The 17,400-nt window shown below is 36.8% G+C and overlaps 1 protein-coding gene across 1 annotated transcript; it reads right to left on the bottom strand.

Moving 5' to 3' along the window:
* Positions 1 to 9,641: 9,641 nt before the first annotated feature.
* slitrk4 (SLIT and NTRK-like family, member 4) lies at positions 9,642 to 14,536 on the bottom strand. Its single transcript, XM_087798730.1, has 2 exons — positions 13,669 to 14,536; positions 9,642 to 13,134 (listed from the first exon to the last, which is right to left on the bottom strand). Exons 1-2 carry the CDS (start codon positions 13,669 to 13,671, stop codon positions 10,504 to 10,506), a joined length of 2,634 nt encoding a protein of 877 aa, XP_087654856.1. The 5' UTR covers positions 13,672 to 14,536; the 3' UTR covers positions 9,642 to 10,503.
* Positions 14,537 to 17,400: the final 2,864 nt, after the last annotated feature.

The raw sequence follows: 17,400 nt of genomic DNA, 5'->3' as shown, positions 1-17,400 counted from the left end.
ATTGAATGGTATGACTTAAGTAGGATCGAACAAATAAAACAACACAAGTAAAATACAATGTTCTCACTCATTTAAGTCCATCATGTTTATTTATTTCACTTAAAGACCTGCTGCTTAAAAAAGCAATTAATATATATATATATATATAAATATATATATATATATATATTTTTTTTTTCTAAATCTAAGATTTGTTTAGTGAAAGTAAGGTAACATCTTAAATCTCAATCAGGCGTCACTAACAAACTCAGGATGACTCATGCTGATGTCAAAAAACCTCAGTGCTCTTTAAGGAGTTATTTTACATCTTTAAGTGCTGCTTCCATTCACTGCTTTTTTTCTTAAATGAAAAGCTTTTGAGTTTTCTCGTAAAATATGCATTAGAAAGAAGTGAACCATTTTCATAGGTCTTCCTCAAAAGCCTCTAAATGACTTTCAATAGGACTTCTTCCAAAATAGCAACTTTATATGTTTATATATTCATGATAACTGTCAGACATGCAATGAGAGCTTTATTGCTTGCATGCTTCTTACTTCTTCTTACTCAATTGGTTTGATTGAAATACTGGTTTATAATGCATCTTATTGTGTTTCAGCCCTGCAGTGAGCCGGCTGAATGGTTAAGCTCATGCAAGTAACACACAAACACCTCACCTCAGCTCATCACACAGTAATCCAAGTTACATTTCTATATCTGTTGTCCAAGTATAGTCAGGGGTTCCAGTGTGAGCTGTGGTGTCATTTCTGGATTTCATGTCCAAATGGCATACTTCAGTATACTGCAGGATAAGTGACCAAAAAAGAAAATACAATAAAATAAAGGGCAACAAAAGCTGTCCTAATAAACACAAAACCAAACTCAATGGCTTGTCTGTCTTTTATTTTGTGACATAGAGGTAATGTTGTAATTATATTTATTTGATTAATTAACATCATCAAAACATAATCATGTTAGAAGTTTACATTTTATCATCACATTGTAATTGCTGGTTGAGCTTTTCACAGGATTTCTTTCTCCATTGTTTTTAACACATTTGTTTTATGTGATTTTTTTTTCCTTGGGGGACTTGATTCCCGGTTGCACATAGTCCCTATGTTTTATGCTGAGTGCCTTTGTATGTTTTATGCTTAAGAACCTGTTCTACACTATATTGTTCTTTATATGGTAACCTTTAGAGATCAAAGTTTGTCAAATGTCTTTTAAAAAAGAAAAGTCAAAATTATCTAACTACTACAAAAATGTAACAAGAACCATGTTTATGACTATAATAATAATTCCTAATATGTGCAATATACTGTATGTAAATGTACTTTGCAAAACAACATGAGTTTACTAATTGAGTCATTTGGGTTGATGCAATTAGAAAATTCAATTAGTTGTATCCAGCGATCTTCAAAATGGTATATCAGCTGTTTGAATAGAAAATTGTAGATGGTCAATAATCCAAATTGTTGACCATCCATTTCCCCCCAGTTATACAGCTGTTGTTTTTGAACTCTCATACTTGCCTTGTTAGTTGACAGAAGTGTATGTCATTGTTGTTTACATCCCCTTAGGCACTAACACTAACCACACGACCTCACGTCTTTATGCGTTCAGGATTTGGACATGTTTCAAGTCAAGTGTGTGCAGATTTTTCACACACTTTGCCTTAAGAAGCGATTGAGACCCTGGTCTAAATGATAGAGCCAAAATCTTTTTTAAAGGTTTACTTTTCTTCATTTAATAGCAGTAAGAATCTGAGTCATAAGAAAGGCAGATTTGGGAATCACATGTAAGACGACAAATCCATAGAAAATTAAATTAGCCCATACTTGAACAGATTCATGTTTTTCCTGCTGTAGTTTAACGGATACTCCGTATTAAATTATAAAAACGCGCTCCAGTAGAATGACAGAGTAAAATAATCGTTCCAATATTATTGCAGTGAAAGGAAAAACTCAAGACGACCCCATTGGTTCTGAAAAATAGCTTCCATTACCTATTGATATTTTCCTTTTGGCGACATTAACCCAATCCAAATCTCAATACCAGACAGGATAAAATACGTATTTAATCACATTGAGACTCCTACCTTATGACTATTTCCTGTTGTTTCCTGTTTCCCGGTCCAAACAAACATAATTAGAAGTTGTTTGAGCAGAGCTTTCCTTATATTAAAGCAGCAGCTTGCATGTCCTTGTGGGTCCAATTCATTAGCTCATTGGAAAGCCCAATCAATCACGATGTATAAGGGAGTAGTGAGGATCATAATTCAGTTCAGGTGGAGCCAACAGAAGTGACAGGGAAATGAGTCAAAGGATGGATGAACACAAAAGCAAACAAGACAGTGACAAGCCAGGAGAAAAGATGAAGGATGATTGCAGATTTAACACAGGGCAGTTTAAGGTGGAATCCCATGAGCAGCGTGGTGTTGCAGTAATTATATATTACCTGTCAATTAAAGGGTTGCAGCCTTTTTCTTTTTCAACCATCAGCAAGGAGAGTCTTCAAGCGAGTAAGTGTGGCCATATGGAAACAAGGCAAACATGGTTGAATGCGAACAGTCATATCCATGCTTGCAAATATTACATTTGAGAGTTCAATTCCATGATGAAAACAGATGGTTGATTAGTGAGACGGTGCAAAAAAAGGTAAATCGCTTGTTAAATCTCAAGTGGCTGTCAGTACATGAACAACGTAGCACACACGGTTGCATACACAAACACACAGACCTGCATATCAGCAGGCAAGTAACCTCTGGGGCTGTCTCCTTTGTCTGCGATTGTTCCATCATAGCCATTGATTTCTACCAGATCAATGTAATAAAATAGAAACAGGTGTATGGTTTGCCCCCTTGAGGAGACAACAGCACATAATCACAGCCCAAGCTGAGATACAAACACCAAGCTGCAAACAACTTTGTTTATCAATGTTTTTTAAGCCACATCTGTCAATTTAAACAGAGTTCTTAATGACTTTTGAAGAGAAATTTATTTTGATTCATTGTTGAAAAGATGGGAACAGGTGTGTTGTAAAGTGTTTGTAAATATGTTACTTGTGTATAATAAACACAATGTTCTGTCTCTGTAAGCTAACATTGTGAGTGCAACTCTTGCATGTTTTCCAAATTTCTATCATGAATATAGTGTTGCAATCATAAAAAAATGTTCTATGCTCTTTATGTTGGCAAGTTGTCTCTTCTATTTTAAGGTTAGATAATGGAGAAATCTTTATAGTTACTCGTCATTGCGTTTAATGGTCAAATACAAATACCGTCCAGCTTTTGAAAATGTAATTGTAATACATAAAGTATCATTCCAAACAGTATTATATCACATGTTTACATGCAAATTGTGTCGCACTAAAGAATTAAAGGGTCTTGGACACAATATTTGAAAAGGAAAAAATAAATATATTTCATATGATATGTTGATTTTGAACGGTAAACAAGTTGCAGTTGATGAGTAAGTGACCATTTCACAGCTATTTTGGTTTTAGGCATAATGACATTATAATGTATGTGGACCACTGCTTATAGCTCAAGAATAATACAAGAAGAATAATTTCTACCTTACAGAAAACCAATATAGGTTTGCTCAGATGTTGAGTTCAATATCAAGGACATGCTTGCGGTTATGTACATTGTCCGATTACTTAAAACAACATTTTTTTATGTGTGGTGTGCGTGTCTGTGTTTGTATATTTGCTAAAGATGATATCACCAACTCTATTTGCATTCTTTGTTTAAATGTGTACAAAGTGTTTCTATGTGCCTGTCAACAATTGGTGTATGTCAATACCTCAAGTGCAAAATATTTGGTGTCATTAACATAAGTTAAGATACACAGTGAGCAGTGGAGAGATCTCTTTCAACTTCAATTGGATGTAAAACCTCTAAGTACAGCAATAGCTCATTTTACTTTGGTGAACAATTATCAACAAATAAGAAACTAAGTATTTTTGTCATTGTTGACTTCAAATACCCAGTACTAGCAGTCAGAAACAGGCCAAAAGTTTGAACACAACCTTTCATTCGATGTGTGTTCTTTATTTTCATGACAATTTAAACTTTAAATTATCTCCAGACTCATCCAAACTATGAATTAATACATGTGGAATTATGTATTCAGACACATTTGAAGTAACTGAAAACATGTTTCATAGTCTATTTCTTCAAAGTGGTAACATTTTACTTAGTGCTGCTTTGCAGACATTTAGCTTTCTCTTGATGAATTCAAGATGTACCTGTTTTCACTTCACATGTGTCTTGTCTGGGTTACTTTGTTAAATGTCTTGACTTTTTAATAGAGTTTGGGCCATCGCTTTTTTTGTGCAGAAGTAGGGTTGAAACACAGCCAACAGCCATATAGGGGAACTGTTAGAATTGGTATCATGACAAGAACCAATCATATAAAACAAGAAATACTGTAAACAAAGGAAACCAGACTGAGAATCGCATAAACATTAAATGACCCCGTTAGGTTTTTCCAAACTTTTGGCCCGTCTATGTTGTTTATGAAATTTTAATTTGTCACATTTCAGGGATTGTCATTACCCCAGAACTTTTGCATTTTCTAAATCACATTTATATGACTTTGTCAAATATTATGAAAATAAATAAATGTAAAGTTGTAGAATGGTGCACTAAGGAGTGAAATTTGATACTGAGGCCCATTATTGACAGCAATAAACAGTATCAAACAAATGATATATAGGGTAGTTGCCATACATAGCATAAAAACTGTTCAGAAGTTTACCAACAGCGGGAAAGAGGCTATTCCATTGTTGGGGTCCTTTATTTTTTTTTTTAATGTTAAACTCAGACTATCCAATGTCTGACTGTGCTGACATTATGAAATGTAATTGTTTATATTATCTATATTCTTTACCTGTCAGACAAATGATTAAGCAGATTTGTGTCTTACCAACGCCTACTCTTTTGTTACTGGTCAGGGGTTGAGGGTCAGGTCCATAGTTTGAACACTGAGTCAGCAACTTGTAATTTCTTAATCAATCCAGAGCTACATTCAGCTAACATAATTTGTTGTATAAATTGGGATTGCTTTTTGTTCTAAGCTTCCTTCGGCTTTAACAAATGATCACTATTACACACTTGTCATATAGTTTGACCAAGTAATTGGAATAAAAACACCAAAGAATAATAGTTCAGACTGAGAATGGCCTTTAAGAGGCTCTATTTAACGAGGGTCAAATCTACATGCAGAATATATATTTACAGTATATAACTCTTATCTGAGCAGGAGCATGTTAAATCAGTTACATGACTTTAGGGCACAATGGTACCACAAACAACCAGTCATTATCTGTTTTGTTTTTTTTAAATAAGATGCCTCTTGAGGCAGTACACATGGCTACATGGTGAGACAATGACAGCCAAATGTGGATTTCTTAACACTTAATGAGGCAGCTGGTGGGATGGCATGGTATTGTTTCTATCTCATTGGGGTTGCTTGGCGTAATTTGCAGTAACCCGGGGAGATGCTGTTTCCTTTCATCCTTCCTCAGATGGCTGCCTGACCACACTCAGTGCCAAAAACCCATTGCCATTGCTTAACACATGGATTCTGTTTAAATTAATTGCACGATCCCTAATGCAAATGTACGCTCCAGAATTAATCAGTTTCAGAGAGAAAGGTAATACTTAATTTAACACCATCACTGTTTAGACGCCAAGTCCAGTAAAACAAAATAAAATCTGTTAATGCAAAATTATTATTATTAATCAGACAACGGTGAATTGATACTAATACATAAGTCACTTCAATGATAAACTGAACTTATTTAAGAATTGTGATGTAATCAATAATAAATTACCAAATTCTAAGACCTTTTTAATTTCATATAGTATTATTTTATTGTGAGTAGTATTTTTACCAGAATTTTTCTCTATTTTTTGTGGTCCATTGTGTCCCTTTATAGAAGACCTTCCTTATTGGCTTAACATATCATTTTGTGCTTGTACATTTCATAACTCTGCATGTGAAAAACAAAGAACAAACAAACTGTTATATAAATATTTATTTGTCATACACCAAGGTCCTAATGATATTTGTCAACACCCACAAGACTCCAGGTGCAAAACTTTACATTCTAATTAAAGCAAATGTTTGTATTATGTTTTTTAATGAGTAAACCAGTATAGAGTTTTGTTGTTTTTTTGTTTAAATGTAATGTTTTGTCTGGAATATCTTTAGAACAGTGTTTTCAACTTCAACAGTGCACTAAAGAGCCAAAACACATTTTTACCTATGTTAATTTACTTTAGACAAACAATACAATTTGTTGAGCTTCAAAATGAGCAAACTTGATTAAAGACTTGTCAGACCAGATCCTATTCTGTCGATAAACAATAAGTAAAAGAAACAGTCACTGTCCTCCAAAAACTGCATTGTGAGTGAATGTGCTTTGAACTTGAATATGTGAGAATAGATGTTTTTTTCTTTATACTAAACTTATTAATTAATGTAATTTTTTTTGACTTGAGGTAGCAAATGATTAGGCTCATTAAGATCAGCTAAATCATGTCAATCGTTGATCAATTTTAAACGAAAAATATAAAATACAATTATGTAACATGTTGGAAATCAGGGGAAAATAATTGTATAGCAATATTTGGAAAAAGGTCAAACAGCTGCAAACCCTCTCCAATGTCTTTTAACCGCTTGTTTCTTTTTTCATGACACAAAAGTACTATGTTCCAAATTAGTGTGGATTAAACAAGTTCACTTGCTGCACAATCATTTCCCCCTGAAAACATCACTTAGACGTCCAGGAATAAAACCCTGCAAAAAGAGGGTGGGGTAGAGAAAGCTTAAAATAAATAGACCCTCTTCATTTATTTTTTTCCTGTTCATAACTAAATGTTATTTTTGTTCTTGATCAAATGACATGAATTTAAGGTTTAAATAAGTGAAAAGATAGTCACCAAGCAGATTCATACTTTAGCACCACATTGCTTTTTAGTCCATAAATGCCGAGGTTATTCATTATTAATTATGACAATTCTAAGCCCAAGTGAGTCATGCTTTTTGCTTCTTTGGTTTCGCTGAAGTCCCATTGGTTAGATTTAGCAGAGAGGAGAGGATACAAATCTGAATTTTTAACCCTAAAACACAGCAGGTATTAATATTTGAAAGGTGTGAAAAACAGTCAACTTTCCCAATTGCACGAATATGGAAAATCTAAATAAAGAAACTAAACACAGTAGTTACAGATAATACGTTATCAGCAAATTACAGACAATAATTCACCAGCTTTGAACTAAATAATAGCCACAAAACTAAAAATAATATATAATATAATATTTTAATAGAGTGTGTTTTCATTGCTAATATATAATTATATAAATATTATATAAAGATCATATTTTTTCTTTTCTACTTCCTATATCCTAGTAAACATTTCGTAGTATGCTGTAAAATATGGTACTGTTGTGTTTAATAAATCCTGTTTCAGTCAAAATGTCTTCCATTTATTTCATTAAACTGCTATTAAGGGAAGTGCAGTATGCTATTCTGCACCAGCAAAAACTGCAATGGATAGTGATGCCAAAACACAACACATGATAGCAAACAAATACATTGTTATATGCCCTTTATGAGCCTATATGATGGATCGACCAGCCTTGGCCGTATTCCCTCATTGTAAGTATATCTCCACACAGTATCTCTTCAAGTAATAACATTTAATAAAATAAATGGGTATTTCAATGCCCATTTAATTTCAGTGTTTTAAATATAAATTTGCATTGAATAAAAAAATAAATTAAATTAAAAACATATACATGGCAGAAATAGAGAACAGATGCACATATTGAGATGTTGGGAGATAAGTTGAAGCACGTCTAATTTTTGACAAATTTAACAAACAATATTTGTCAATTGTGGAAAAAAACATAATCACCATAACCCAGTCATTACTATATAGATTTTGGTATTGTCAACCATTTTGTGAGAAAAGAAAATGAATTCAATGCATTCAAAACTTTATCTGGGAACTGTTAGAGTGGCACGTTGCTATAAATCTATACCCATGCTAAAATTAAATTAATTAAAGTGCATGTTATTCTTGTTTTTCTATGTTTTTTTCAACATTGTATTAGTACTCTGTGTAAAGACCGCGCGATAGATGCCATGTCTAATCTTTATTCATTGACTATCATTCCTGTGAACTAAAGAGGATTCACAAAAAATAGCCCGAATATTATATTGTATTGAAGGCAAAAAAAACAATATACTGCATTTAACAGGTAATGAAAAATAGAAAAGTAAACTTTATTTTGTGGTCCGTAAATACAAATGTTGGGAGTCTGTGTATATTATCAGTTTGCATTATATAAACCATGTTTCCATAATTTAATGAATTAAGTTCTAAATTTTAAGTCAAATGAATGATCAATAAAGATGCAGTATCGATTAAAAGACTCTGAAGTTGATATAAGACTCGCCCAAAAACAGGAGTGTTTTTTCATTTTGTTAAGTAAATATTACTTAAGAAAATCAAGCATTAAATGTTTGTTCTTGATATGAATATTCACTACATTATTTAAGAAAAGTTTCCACTCAAATGACCTGAGTTCAATCATGAGGGAGAAGGGATAAAAAAAAGAAACAATGGTGAAATGTTTTTTTAAGGGGGGACTTTTAATGTCAATGTGCTTATAAAAGAGTGAATGAACCAGCATTCAAGAAATAAGGACTGATAGAAAACTGAATTTATTATATTTCCAAGATACATTCTATTCATCTGAGAAACAATGATCAATTAAACTTAACAATACTTTTTTTTAAAGGAGAAAAAGAAGGTGAATTCATAATTTGTTAAACGTGTGAACAATATTACCTGAAACTAATAATAAATAAAACAAAAGAAAACATTTGAAGCGTAATAACTGAGCATTTTTACTAATATTGCACATGTTATTCCATGATTTTATTCCGCCCAGAAATAGAACAAAATATTGTTTCTGTTGTCCATCAACCTGTTCCAGCGATACAAAACCATATCATGTCTAATGCACATTTATTTTGGTTGCATATTGTCAATAAGAAACCTTGTACAAGATACTGCGAGTGTAATAAGGATGAGGATGATGCTTGAAAAGTCACACTGGGCCTCAGGTTGTCGTGCGACACAACAGAATAGAAAACATCACAGATCACGTGCCACAACCCTCCAAGAATTCTTGGTCAAACTGGGAAAAAGTAAATACAAAGTCAGGTCAAGAGTCAGTTGTGGTGACCTGATTTAACTCTGATGCATCACACTTGTGTATCTCTCTCTTTGTATATTATTCATTATTATTATAACACTCTTTAAATAATCCTGCATAGAAAAATAAATTAACTATGTTGTTAAATCTTTCACTACAAAGAGAGAGCTGACAAGGGTGTGTGTGACGATTGAAAGGCCTGAATTATATTAGGAGGTCTCTTTGACATTTCTGGGTTTCAGTCCTTTGATGATTAAGCGGCTTCTTAAGGTGTGTGCGTGTGTCGATGTTTTGTCTCTCCTTGTAATTTACAAACCAGTCCCACTGATACAAATAATGTAAGACTTACAAAATAAATTCCAGTTTACGCTTACATGGCAAGCAGGTTTGTGTTCTTTTGTCTGTTGTTTTTTTTTCTGTTGATAATAAAAACAACATCTTCTGACAGTGTATGTGCTGTTACAATCTCACCCAAAACATAGATTTTGAACTTTGAAGAGAAAACACAACTCCATTTAGAAGACACTATATTTAACATGGCTCTTTACACAAAGAAAAAAATAGTATTACAATTATTCTCAGAAAGAGTTCCAATGTGCCTGGACTTCCGAGGAAAATGATCCATTTAGCCTACCAGTAAAGATCAGGTGTCCTGCTACTGGTGTTCCAACGTGCCGTTTTGAGTCTAACGGTGCCTCTACTGTAAACTTACAAGTGGATAGAAATGTGAAGGAACGCCCACTCATTTACCCCTCTATCTTATACAGAGATGTAGTTTTTTTGAATAATTGTTACAAATAAAAAAACAAAACAATCTTTTACGTACCTTTTAACAGTAATAAAAAGGAAAGAAAATGCTGAATACGAGGTATATTATCAAGCACTGTTTGCAAGAACAACAGATTATGTAGCAGAATAAAAAAGCAGGTTAAAAGGATGAAGCAGATCATAGCAGCAGAAACACTAGAACTGCCTGGTTATTTTTCTATTGTTGTATTTGGTGGGGTTTCCTTTTGAAGATCACCCAAAACTCTCTGACTAATTCTGGTGGACGTGCTGTAGTTTGGAGCCATTTTACCTCTGAGCATTGGTCGTTTAGGATTCCGGAAGGCACTTTTTTGTGTAAAGCAAAAGCAAAAGGGTCTATCTGTGTGTGCGTGCATTTGCGTGTGGGTGTGGGTGTTGTTTGATAGGGAGAAGAAAGCAGAGAGATTCATCTGGCTGTCTATCTATCTGTGTGCATGTGTGTTGGACCTAAAAATGTATAATTAACAGACCCAATTAAACACTACAATTTACTCAGTGCTGTCTGCTCCTCCAGCACCTGCAGGTAATCAGGTGTTCCCTGGAGCTTAGCTTTCAGCTCGTAATACTCACTTTTCCTTTGCTCCACCACAATCTTACTGTGGTTCCCGCCTATCAGAGATGACTTTTTCATCTTTCTGTCCAGTGGCTTCTCTGGGTAACGGATTTCATACCCACCCATCCCTATACTGTTAAAATCCCTCTTTCCGTCCAGAAAGTTCTGGATGAACATGTTTGATTCTCGATTAGGGAGGAACTCCTCCAACTCGTCAATGGTACTCAGGCGCTTGTTACGTTCCAAAGTTGAAAGTGTCTCTTTGTCCTTCTCTGTAGTGTTCCTGAGGATTATTTTTTGCCTCTGTGAGTCAGCAAACTTGAATCCAGCATCCATGTCAGACGAGCGTCCAATCCCACAGGTGTGACTCTTGCCAATGTGTTCAATTGTCTGAGGAATAAAAGCCTCTCCTCCCAGGTCATCCCCTGGGATGGATCCTTTCTTACCAGATTTGTGGCTATGCCTGCGAAGATGCAATGACATGGAGCTACACTCTTGGTTCCCAAGTCCCTCCTGCCTGCCGGCAGGTTTTTTATTCCTTCTCAGGACAAAGACTAGGAGGCAAAAGGCCACAAACACAGTAAGGATTAGCACAACAAGAATACTAAGGATCATAATTGAGAGTGGCACAGGACCTCCTGGGGGAGCTTTACCAACACCAGCAGGTGACGCTGAGGTCAGAATAGGTGTGGGGTTTGTAAAAATGAATGGGGGTCTTGCAATGAGCTTAGGGCATAAGATCTCGTTTTTCAAAACTCGTAACTCAATGTTCAAGAACTGCACTGGGGATGCACATTTAACCTCTTTGGCAGCAACACCATCTCCTAGCTTTTCCAGCCACAGTTTAAAGGCAACTAAATCACAGGAACACTCCCAAGGGTTCCCCTCTAGATCTATCTGGGTCAGTGACCGCAGTTGATCAAGGACACCGCTCACTGGTAAGGTCATAAAATGATTGTTTTTTAGGTTAAGTCTGGCTAAAGAGACACCAGCAAAAACATAGGCAGGCAGACTGCGCAAGACATTGTTGTTAAGATACAAGAGCTGAAGGTTTGGCATGGAGTCAAATGTGCCAGCCAATATTTCTTTAATGGAATTATATTCCAAATATAGATACTGTAGATTTGTAAGGCCCAGGAACATCTCTGGGTGCAGCTGTTCTAGTTGGTTACCATTCAGATACAGCCTCCTCAGATTAGTTAGGTTAGAGAATACACCTCTTTGAACCGTCACAAGCTGGTTGCTGCCAAGGTGAAGCAAATCTAAACCCTCAAAGCCTTGAAAGTCAGAGGGGCTTAAGTCTCGTATGTAATTACCACTTAGGTGGAGCTTTTTTATATTTGGGGGTTTGGGAATGAGATCAGCAAGATTCCTAATATTTCTCTCCTGACAGCTGACACTTATTCCAAAGTCAGACGGGTGGGCTTTACAGCTGCACGGTTGTGGGCACAATAATGGAGGGGTTCTTGTCTGAGAGGAAACAATCTGACTATTTCTTCCAAAAGGTGGTAAACCTACAATCCCGTTACCATAAATTCTAGATGAGTCGGTAGTTTTTGGAGCTTTTGTAGCCATAGGTGCAACAGTGGTTGGAGGAATATAAGAGGGGGACTGCCCGTTTTCAGGATGAACAGGTGGCATTCTTACGTCAAAGTCACTTCCAGTGCCCATGGGACACAGTTCTTGTTTATTAGTCTCTTTCAAAAGTCTCCCGTACAAATCACTAGGTGTTTCACAGATTGCTTCTCCAATAAAAATATTATAGGGCATGTTTTCAAGCCAAGCCTTGAGAGGTGCTAGGTCACAGGTACAATTCCAAGGGTTGTCGTCCAGCTGTAGCTCAACAATACGTCCAATGTGCTCCAGAACTCCTATATAAGGAAGCTTCTGGATCCTATTTCCTCTTATATCCAAGTGTGTGAGTGAAGCAAAACGGAATATGTTGTCAGGAAGTGCCTGAATCAGATTATCATTCAGGATCAGCACTTTTAATTTGTGCAGTTTATTAAACGCTCCCTTTTCAATGTACTTGATCAAATTGTAGTCAGCCTGAAGGTATTCCAAATTTTCTATTCCAAAGACGGTGTCCGCTCGCAGGACCTTAAGCTCATTATTGTTCAGGTGCAGTTGCTTCAATGCGCTCATTCCCATGAACGCGCCACCTTCGATGTTCTGCAGCTTATTGTTCCCCAGCTGCAGTGACACAGCGTGGGTGAAGTTGAGGAAAGAGTTTGGGTATAGGATTATTAAGAAGTTGTTCTGGAAGTTCAGGTGGTATAATGACGAGGCTGGAGGGATGAGCTGCGTGGGTCGATAGACTGTGATCTTTTCACAGTTGACGTATAGCACATTTTCCACAGACATGCAGGTGCAGGCGCTGCAGGTTTCGGCCATCAAGCCTGGGGCGGAAGGCAGCGCCATCGGGAGTCCGTCTGACATGGAGGGGGAGGAGAGGGAGGAGGAGTGGGAGCCAAAGATGGAAGAAGAAAAAGCTGCCAGCAGGAATACAAGCAGCATCTCGATGGTTAGAAATCCTCCTCCAGAAAACCATTTAGTAGCCTTTGGAGAAAGAAAAGAGACAGGTGCACATTCGCACACATACACATGGATAGACACACAAATGGACAGACAGACCGTCACACACACATACACAGAGAGAGAAAACAGACCATCAATTTTTTATTTTAAATCTGTATCATGGAGTAGTTAATATCAGAAATTTTACAAATGTACATGGATGGTATAGATATTTAAAGTGCGCTTGGATTTTATTTATTTTTTTATTTCCAAGAAACATTAGTAGCCCTTAAATCTTAAAGGAAAAAATATATTTAACCTTGCTGCAGAGCATACATGAGATTAAGACTGGGAGGGAAAGCAGCAACAGTAGTACTTTTTTTTTCCATTTTTCTCAGCCCATTAAAAAACACCTAAATCAGTGAAAACAAAAGCAGTCATGTTTTAAGGGGCTTACAATGTGAGCACAAGGCGTACATTCACGAAGCAGTGTTGTTTAATATTGCTGACATTGAATACAATTTTGTTGTGAATGTATGGAATTTAGAGATGATGAGTGATCAAACATAGACTTACCATAAGCTAAGGCGGCAAGCTGCTCTCAGAGACGCAGGGCACCAATGATGAGACATGGACGTATGTACAGCCATCCCAGTTAAAGAACGACGGTGACAGTTTTGCGGGGTGCAACAAGGTTCTATATCCCAAATAGTTACTGTGGCACAGGATCACGTCACACTGAGGCAAGGGAGGGGGGCGCTGGGGGGCCGGTTGTGTCGTTGAGGGAGGCCTGTGGAATTCACCCGATGTGTCTTTTGCTCACCAGGTTTTCCTTTGTGGCAAATTCACCCATTGGGTTGTCCGATCGCCACGGTCACTGTGCTCCATCCATAGGAGCTCATACGTTTAGTTGAGGAAAAAAAAAATTGCTTCTTAGATGTCTCCAAGGCGCATCCGAAGATCGATGGTGATAGGAGATATCATGTTCAAAAAGAAAATCAAAAAGATCCTCATCCTTTCATTTTAGCAAGCTCGTCAGTTTGGAGCGTGAGTGCTGAAGTTGCGCATCTACAGTAAAAAAAAGCCATTGCGCTTCAGTGTATATTATCACTTGTCTCTTTTTGCTCTGTTAATCCTTTAAGTGTGCAATAAATAAATACGCGTGTTATCATCCAGCATTAAAAGGGTGCTCCGCTGTTCACCGATGATAAAAATAAGCCAAAAGGCAGTGCGTAAAAATATGAGCGAGAGTTATTCAGTCCCGCTCCTGAGGAAGCGGAGGAGCAAAAAAAAAACTCACGTCTGTCATTCCAGATCAAAATATGATGAGGCAAAATTGATCCCAAAACTGTTGTCACTCAAAGAGAAATTGAATTCATCTAGAGATAAACCAAATGAAAGCGTTTGGTTTGTCTCTCCTACAATACATAAAAGTATCCCTGGTGAAGCGCGTGTGTCTGCTCGCTCCTGCTGCAGCCGCATTCACTGGGCTACCCACACGAACATAGAGGAGGATGCAAGGAGAGGGAGGAGGGGTGAGCGAGAGGTTGGGTGAGAGAGAGTGAGGGAGAGGGAGAGGTGGAAGGGAGGTCTCACATATAGAAAAAGCCTCGGACCTTGCAACAGATTCGTTCGCTTGCACACTTTACGGACCGGCTTAGTTTGTTTTAACATGTTCATGCATTCTGAAGCGGTTCCGGTTCCACCCGGTGCCTGCGCCGCGTACCTGCCAAATCTCCTTTTTATACTTGCACCAGAGCGCGATCCCGACGTCTTCTTCACGACACGCGCACAGATTGTGTGAGCGAATGAGAGCGCGCGCGCAAAGCAGAGAGAGAGCGGTGCTTGCAACTGAGAGCGCGACTGTGAGCGGCATTTTAAATAGAAGTGAGGGAGTTAGAGGAGAGACGGAGGAGGAGATGTGATCATGGACTGCAGTCACGGAGAAAAACAGGGGGAGAGGAGGTGTTAAATCAATCAAAGACTTGTGCAGTTCACATCTTTGCTCTGCCTATCGTTTTGCTGCTTTGCAGGAGATGTGATGGATTGAGTTTAGAGGTGGAAAAAGGAGATCGCCTAATGCTCTGCTATTAGTTGTAGTTTTAATTTTCCCTCGATGATTCTGATTCACCGTTTCCAACCATTTGCTTATCATTTAAGTGTAAATACCAGAATACATTACATAAAAACATTATGTGGAATTGTAATGGATCGATGGATTTACTACCTTTACTTTTTCCTTTACTACAGGTGCAAATTATTGCCCAAACCAAATCCACTTAAAAAGAAAGATTGTCATAAATCACCACATCCAAGCCTGACGTTTTTGCTTTAACTATATTCCCTGATCCCACTGCAGTAGTGGGAAACAAACAAGAAAAATCAGAATGAAATAATAAAAAATAATAAAATTATGAAATGGTCATAAACGCATGGTAAACATATGATCTTGTTTAACCTCGTTCACACAATATTATTGCTTATTATTGAGTTATCAGATAAAATGCTGGGCTTTGATTTAATGTCAACTCCTCAAGGAACTACAAACCATGCTATAACAATACATTCCATTTTAAAACCCTTATATAATCATTATTAAATGTCATAAAAAATATTGATAAACAAAAGGTAATCGAAAATGTCTAAAATGTTGACTCTTCTAATCCCATATGGTTTCCTTTTAAAACGGGTAACATAGTGTGTCTGGCTTTAGATGATAAGGATATAGTTTGCTCGTAAAAAGGTTGTATAATAATAATGACTATAAAAACAACAACAACAACAATAATAATAATAAGGAAAATATTTAAAAAAAAGTATATTTTATTATTATTATTATTATTATTATTATTATTATTGTTATTACTCCTTTTAACATTGGAAATGTCATGTTATCTACAGATCAATTGTACACTAGGTGGCAGTAGCGTTTCGAAACTGATTTGCAAACCAGTTTTATTATCCAAAATATCGCCCTTTTTATCATGTTCAACATTCAGCATATCTGAAAATACAATGGTGGCTGTCATAAGGCTGAAGGACAAGTGCCCATCAGTCACATAAACTCCTTGGAGGAGTCAATAATTAAGCATTGAGAGACTCTTAAGCGAACTATTGCTTGGTATGTTTTTTAAATTTCATTTAATTCAAAGCTTAGAAATATGGAGCAAGGAGTGCCATCATGTGAGTTCTAAAAAATGTTGACACTGCTTGTTAAAGCTTCTTAAATTAGCAGATTGTACAAACATACATTTAATTAACAAATTAAAATAATAAGGCATCTATTGCTTTTCCGCTGTAAAATTTCATACCTTTTTTTCCCCTTTTTTCAACACATTGCAGCACACACCCATGGGAGAAAAGGGAGTCACTGTTGAAACCTGACAGCTTTCGGAATCACCGGAAACCTCACCTATGGTTTCCTCTTGCAACAGGTGCTGCAGCCAAGTGTCAGACAAATGAAACCAGGCTGGAGAAAGGAAAGATGGGAAGTATGGATTTCAATGCCTCCATTCAATCATGTAGCCATTTCGGTGATGATGCCCCCTGAGTTAATGCATGTTTTGTGGTGTGATACTTAAACTGATTCATCTTAATGTCCTTACCATGTTATATTGTGTATTCCTGCTTTACCATCAGACATACTAAACCAGATAATTAATTGTATAGCAACTATGTATGGACAAGATTCAATGAAACATATTCATAAACTTGTCAACTGTTTAAATTATTTGTAATAAATAGGGCAACTAATGTGTTAATTTAAGTGTGTCTTCAATTGTTCTTGGATATTTACATCAGAAATTGTGCTAAATCTCCGCCAACCAAAAACTTTCCATCGAACTAAAATATTGTTTCACCCCACGCCCACTCTGCTGTGATTGGTCAAACATCAAAGTTTGTCATGTAGCGTCATCAATCCTGGGGGTCTCCACCTCTAAAGGCCTGGTCCCACCGCGCCGACTGTCGGGCGTCTGACGTCGTCGGGCAGTCCTGTGTGGTCTGATGTAGTCTGGCCCAGTCCCTCTAAAAAATGCCTCATTTAAACACCGAAGAGACTGTCGGCAAAAGTGTACATTCTACGCATGTGCGACAGCGGGTGACGTCAGAGATAAGTGAAAACCGGAAATGGTCTAAGACTAGTCGAGAACATTCGGTGTTTTCACCCATTGAACGATAGATAAATTAATAAAAAAAAGAATAACGACACAAAAATGAAGCAACTGGCATTGTCAGCCCTTGATCTTCTTGTTGTGGAAGAAAGACGTTGCAGACAAAATGCCTGGAACTCACAGCGGCAGCTCAGAG

This window comes from Callionymus lyra, chromosome 9 (assembly GCF_982586985.1).
Source record: "Callionymus lyra chromosome 9, fCalLyr1.hap1.1, whole genome shotgun sequence".
Taxonomy (NCBI): domain Eukaryota; kingdom Metazoa; phylum Chordata; class Actinopteri; order Syngnathiformes; family Callionymidae; genus Callionymus; species Callionymus lyra.
The sequence above is the reverse complement of the archived record's forward strand: the minus strand, read 5'-3'. Positions and strand labels throughout refer to the sequence as shown.